This window comes from Triticum aestivum, chromosome 5B (genome assembly GCF_018294505.1).
Source record: "Triticum aestivum cultivar Chinese Spring chromosome 5B, IWGSC CS RefSeq v2.1, whole genome shotgun sequence".
NCBI classification, from domain to species: domain Eukaryota; kingdom Viridiplantae; phylum Streptophyta; class Magnoliopsida; order Poales; family Poaceae; genus Triticum; species Triticum aestivum.
The window spans coordinates 394,003,367-394,009,375 of NC_057807.1; the positions used below are offsets into that span (position 1 = coordinate 394,003,367).

Sequence of the window (6,009 nt, forward strand, 5' to 3'; positions counted from 1 at the left end):
GATTGCCACGCTCCTCCATCACCACCACGCCGTTGTGCTGCTGCCGGACGGAGTCTTCCTCAACCTCTCCCTCTCTCCTTGCTGGATCAAGGCATGGGAGACGTCACCGGGCTGTACGTGTGTTGAACTCGGAGGTGCCGTCCGTTCGGCACTAGGATCTCCGGTGATTTGGATCACGACGAGTACGACTCCTTCAACCCCGTTCTCTTGAACGCTTTCGCTTAGCGATCTACCAGGGTAGGTAGATGCACTCTCCTTCCCCTCGTTGCTGGTTTCTCCATAGACATATCTTGGTGACACGTAGGAAAATTTTGAATTTCTGCTACGTTACCCAACACTAACTACCGAGCACGAGCTGAACCGAGCCGAACTACCAAGCGCTGATTCGGGCACCACCGGCATCCCGCGACGGCGGTGGGAGGGTTGTGCGACCGCCTCCAATGCGTCCACACTCTCGCTTTTCCGCTGCATCTCATGGCAGGGGACTTGCGCCTTCAATTTCGGTGTGCGCATCCACCGTGCCGGCGGAGGGGCACTAGGACCCACCGTCGCCCTTGCAGAGCAGCAGCCGGCAGGAGAGGTGGTCGACGGAGGGGCGACGCAACTTGAGCTACCCGCGCGGAGCTGCACGCGGGCGAGAAGGGCAGCTCCGGCGTTGGCGCTGCACCGGCAGGTGAGAGACGACATAGCATATCTGGAACTGCCACTGTGTCTAGCCGCGACTGCTGCATCGCGAAGCGGAGGGCCAACTCGTCCTCGTCGCCGACGACCTTGTGCAAGAAAGCGTCCCAATCATCACCAGAGCCGTTGGAGCAGCTTTCGGAGCTCGACATGGTGGACAGAGATCAGATTGGATCGATTCAAAGAAAGAGAGAAGAGAAGACGGAGCAAAGTTTTTTTTGGGTTCTAAAAAGACAGAGCAGAGTGAAGTGAAGTGGAGTGCTCCAGATTGTTTTTTTTAATGAAAACGGACTGGAGTCAGTGGTGGGCTCGGTTGGGCTGACGTCCGGACAGTCCTACGTTTGGGCTGGACATGAGGGCGGTAGACAGCCCGGACGTCAGCCCCCCCCCCCCCCCCCCCCGCCGCCGTGGCACATCGAGCCAGCCGCTCGCTTCCCGTCCCGACCTCCCAATTTCGCCGTCTCCCCGCTCATCCCTCGCCGCTCGCCGGACGCCCAGAGCCGACAGCCTCTCCGTCTCGCCCGATCGGCGTTTGGGACTCGTCAGCAGCCGCGCCACCGCAACTGTGCGGGCCGTGCCCCTGCCTCTGGCAGCTAGGCGCCCCTGCAAGCCGGCGCACGCCGCCCACTCCGCGCACCGGCGCTCGGCCGGCAGGCAGCAGCAAGCCAGCAACCATCCTTGTTGATTTGAGGTACCAGCTCAGCTCGTCCCCTGCCCATTCGGCCATTCCCCATTTTTGGATTTAGGGTTTGCTCTTCCCTGTGCTACCCGCCATCCAGTACGTAATTGTGTTCAGTTATGTCATTATATGAATTCATGATTGATAGAAAGTAAATTAGTTAGAACGTTTATAAGTCTTCTTTGATGCAAAACTGAGACTTAATCGAGAATTTTAGTATGCTTGTAAGACCATATTGATCTATTTCTATGTGGTATTGGTAGTTAGTTAGAACATCCACATGTCATATTTATTGTCAATGTTTTTTAGGAGAATCACCCTGTTTTCATATTCTAGATCCGCTACTGTCCTCACTCTTCTCCACCACTCAGACCCAGCATAGCAGCAAGGAAGCGGACGGGAGGATGATGGGAAGCAACAACCCCGGTGGCGCAGGCGGAGGGATGGCTCCGGGCATGGGGGTGGGCAGCAGCGACGGGCGGCACGATGACGAGGCCGTACTCACCGAGTTCCTCTCCTCCCTCATGGACTACAACCCCACGGTACGCCACTGCCGTCTGCTCTAATCCCCTTTCGTTATGCCGAGTTCCGTGTTTGACTCGTGGCACGGCAGATTCCGGACGAGCTCGTGGAGCACTACCTCGGTCGCAGCGGCTTCCACTGCCCCGACCTACGCCTGTGAGTACTTCTTACACCTCCAATTCCTCTCCCGAGAAGACTTCATGTCTGAATCGGTAGTTAAGCTGATACCCCCTTTGCTGCTCTAGGATAATCTCAAACTGAAATTTGCTAAGCATAGTGATATATGGAGCCACATAGAGGTTTTTTAGCACGTTGTTGTTTTAGTCTGAGAGAAATTGCTAAGCATAGTCTGAGAGAAATCTTCAAATCAGGTGATTATTCGTCCACATGAATGACATGTTTTTTCTTTCTTTTCTTTCCTAATTTTGTGGTATGCAGTACAAGGTTGGTTGCTGTAGCTACTCAAAAGTTCATTTCAGACATCGCAAGTGACTCCCTTCAGTACGTGAACCCACAACTGCACTAGTTTGTTTTTTCACCTCAATGCAATTCGTCTATTGGTTGTCAGCATGGCATAACATATAGCAATTGTAGTATATCTTGCACACCTATTTGATATTGCACTATCCTTACCCTTGAATTAGGCATTGCAAAGCCAGGGTTGCAGCACCTATCAAAGACAACAAGAGCAAACAACCGAAGGTGAATTTACTTCTTAATTAGAAATTCCATGTTACTTCTACCATGAACCTGGCATGCCATTCTTACTTCTTATGGCTTACTGATGACATGCTTTATTGTACTTCAGGATAGACGTCTTGTATTGACGATGGATGATCTTTCAAAAGCCCTGCGTGAGGTAAACCATTTTTCTATTACATCTGAGGTTTTGTTTTATTTTTATATGAAACAGCACACCATTTACTTCCTTATTTCTCATGTTTGAAGCCCACATTATTTTGTTTGAACGCAGAATAACACTCGGCCAGTTACATTCTTAGGAGTTGAATCCCTGCACTGATAAATCTGTTGAAAATTACTATGGATGAATGGATTTAGTTGATCCTTGTAGACCAAGTGGATTGCTTTGCTTGATGCAGATTTTTTCTAAGAGGCAAAAATCAAATTCATATGGATTCAGTTTTACGTGTTCCAAGCTTCTCACAGCTCACCGAAGTTCATACTAACAAACTGACCAATCGGTGGCAGCTAGGAACATCTTACCAGCATACCAGTACAACGGCACCTTACATGAAATCAGCATTTAAGCTCCTGACACTTACGTGTCTAATTGACAAACGATTTCCTACAGTTTTGCCTTCTAACCATGTTTTGGAGTCCATACTGGTGGCAGCTCCTTAACATTGAGTTATAGGGCCTGTACCTGTAGAAGAACGAACTACACAGACATCTACTATTATGGATATTGCACATGGTCCAAAGCAGCCAAAGCATACAAGGGTATGAACAGATAACAATAAATATATATATCCTGCTCTTTGTCTTGAACAGATGGGCTCAATTGTTTATTTCCGCCCTAATTAGAAAAGCAGTTAAAAGAAAGGGAATCTGAGTGATACTACAAAGGTTTAAATCATGTCCATCTCCCAAGTAATACGGGGAACGGCGCAATCACTAAGGATGACGTGAGCAGAAAAAGCAGTCTACACATGTCTAATCTAACCACCATTTTCTGATCATCTTTAGTGAGAATGCTCATGCTTATCAAAACCCGCCAAACCATTATTTTCAAGCAATTGCTCATTTGTCGGACGAAGTTGCAAACTTAAAATGGTGCATATATTCGCCAAAGTATATCTTCTGTGCACACCTTCGTGGGTTGCTAGTTCTTTGGTAATCAAGTTCTAGTTATGTTCAGTTGCATGCAAGTAGTCAGGTAATCTTTCAGGTTATCTATCTACCTTCAACCCAAACCTCACATAAAAGGCATGCTACTCATGCAATCTATCATATTGCTCAAGATGTTAGACATGGAAATATCCTCCAGCCACTTGTCAGACATCCTCCTGAAAATTTTAGCTTGATATTAAAAACTCTAATTCCCACCAGACATGCCTTTGCAAGTGCAACACACCTCTGATTGGAGAAATTCATTGTTATTCTCTCTCTCAACAACGCCTGCTGCCAGCGGCTCATCATTGTTAGTGAATGCTACCAAGCGTTTAGGTTCCTAAAATCTTTATCCTGTTTCGGCTTAGCTGACCCACTAGTCCACAAACAGCACCCTAGTCTGGTGATCTGATACATTTTAAAGAAAATGCATTTATGACTCGCAAATACTAAAATACCATACCGATACAGGTCATCAATATACTCATACTTTGTCACAAACACGACCTGTTTAGGGCCTTTAGGCTAAAACCCCAGTTATTTGGTGGTTATCACAGACGCATACCACGCTAAAATCCACCCCATTCATGTATCATATGTTTGCAACTGTTGTCTGTACAAAGAACAAGGTGGTGCACCAGCCTGTGCACTGAGAAATGTGCACCACAGAGCACTGTTCTAAAAGATGTCCGACTAGTGGAACACACTCTCACCTCACATGTTCACCCTACATAGGTAGCCGACTAGTAGTTGATGAGACTCCAGCCTCTAGGTGCCACTCCAACCCCCACCGAGTGCCTAACACCTTTAGGCCTCATTTGGTTGCACAGGATCCCTCCGGGATCCCAGACTTTATCCCTGGGCACAAAAAAACCCACGAGACACATTAACCCTGGAAATCTATATGACCATCTGGTGGCCAACTAGATGGGGTTTTCCCCAGCCCAATCCGCGTCATATCCCGGGGAAGATTCCCACGTCTCGGTACATCCAGCAAAAATTCCTCGTCTTTTGCCCCCGAGTCGGACGCCTCAACCTTCCCTTCCACACGAGTCTGCTTAGTTACCCTCTCTCTATTGCCGGCGCCGCCACTGCCGTTGTGTACATGCGTCTGCTTCTCTCCTAATTGACCTCTGCCACGTCTTCAGTGTTGTTCCACGGGAGGGTTCCTCTTCCGATGTCTTCCCCAACAATTTTTCTGTGATTAGGTGTTCCAGATCCGGCGATGAACCAGAGAATGTGAGGGAAGTTTTGCCAGAGCAGCTACAATGCAGTAGACTACAACGAGCTCGAACATGGCGACGGCGAGCTGCGCCATCTTGTTGGAGATGCTGAAGCAGACTCCTCGCATGCTGACGCTTCGTCAGTTGTTGAGGACGAGCTTCCCCAGTTCACGGCACCTTCTCTTTTTTCTTAACTTTTTTGACGTAGTATTCGCTATAGTACGGAGTAGGGGTCTCCCCCCTCTGCCAAATTATGACAGGGAATGGATCTTCAACGTGGTTTTCTCCCCCTAGGTTATTGAATGACCAGAAAAAATCTCACCCGCGCTTTTGTTTGCCCTGTGTGTTATTTCCCTAACGACCAAGCCTTAAGAGTTTCTGTGTACGTGTGAGCATATGCTTCATGTTCTTTTGATTTTATGCTTTTGTACGAATTTCTTGCAGCATGGTGTTAACTTGAAACATCCAGAGTATTTTGCGGACAGCCCATCAGCAGGGATGGGCCCTTCAACAAGAGAGGAGTAGAATCAATCACTTCTTCCCGTACCAAGACATGCCCTTACAACTTTATGTACCGTTGCAGCAACATAACATTATAAGCATCTACGCGATGGCTGTTCTTTATGTATTATGCACCAGCAGTGTGTGGTTGCCACCATTTTGATGCTTATCAAGTTCTCCAAGTCACCCCCTATCTTGGATTGATTGCATCTTGAAACTGTCGATCACATGAAATTGGCTTTGTGTAGCAGGTAAGTTTGGTTCCTGATGGTTGCTAGTATGGCACCCATGGAAACTGGAGATCAGATAGACCTAGCTTATCTTCAGCATCTAATTGCAGGAACATAAGTCAAAATTGCATACTGCGTTCTATAAGAGAAGTCATATTCAGGATGCCATCTGAATTTTGAGACACAACGTTCCACGAAAAGCATCGATAAAATATGGCAACACACTGAAAGGAACAATGCATGTTGTGCTGTTGACTTGTTATCCAGAAGCAACTATTGCATCGACAACTATCATCTCTTCCATATTGCCATGACAATGACT

At 47.7% G+C, this 6,009-nt stretch overlaps 1 protein-coding gene across 7 annotated transcripts; it reads left to right on the forward strand.

Annotated features, from left to right (window-relative positions):
• The first annotated feature begins 1,076 nt into the window (after window positions 1-1,076).
• On the forward strand, window positions 1,077-5,643 carry LOC123112034 (transcription initiation factor TFIID subunit 10). Of its 7 annotated transcripts, none has more exons than XM_044532932.1 (7): window positions 1,077-1,372; window positions 1,697-1,902; window positions 1,974-2,038; window positions 2,321-2,383; window positions 2,527-2,584; window positions 2,691-2,741; window positions 5,401-5,643. In XM_044532932.1, exons 2-7 carry the CDS (start codon window positions 1,765-1,767, stop codon window positions 5,479-5,481), a joined length of 456 nt encoding a protein of 151 aa, XP_044388867.1. In that variant the 5' UTR covers window positions 1,077-1,372; window positions 1,697-1,764; the 3' UTR covers window positions 5,482-5,643. The 7 variants fall into 7 exon arrangements, with proteins under 7 accessions (XP_044388867.1, XP_044388866.1, XP_044388869.1 ...); XM_044532931.1 differs by having other exon boundaries at window positions 1,732-1,902; XM_044532934.1 differs by having other exon boundaries at window positions 1,732-1,902; window positions 2,321-2,326.
• The last annotated feature ends 366 nt before the right edge of the window (window positions 5,644-6,009 follow it).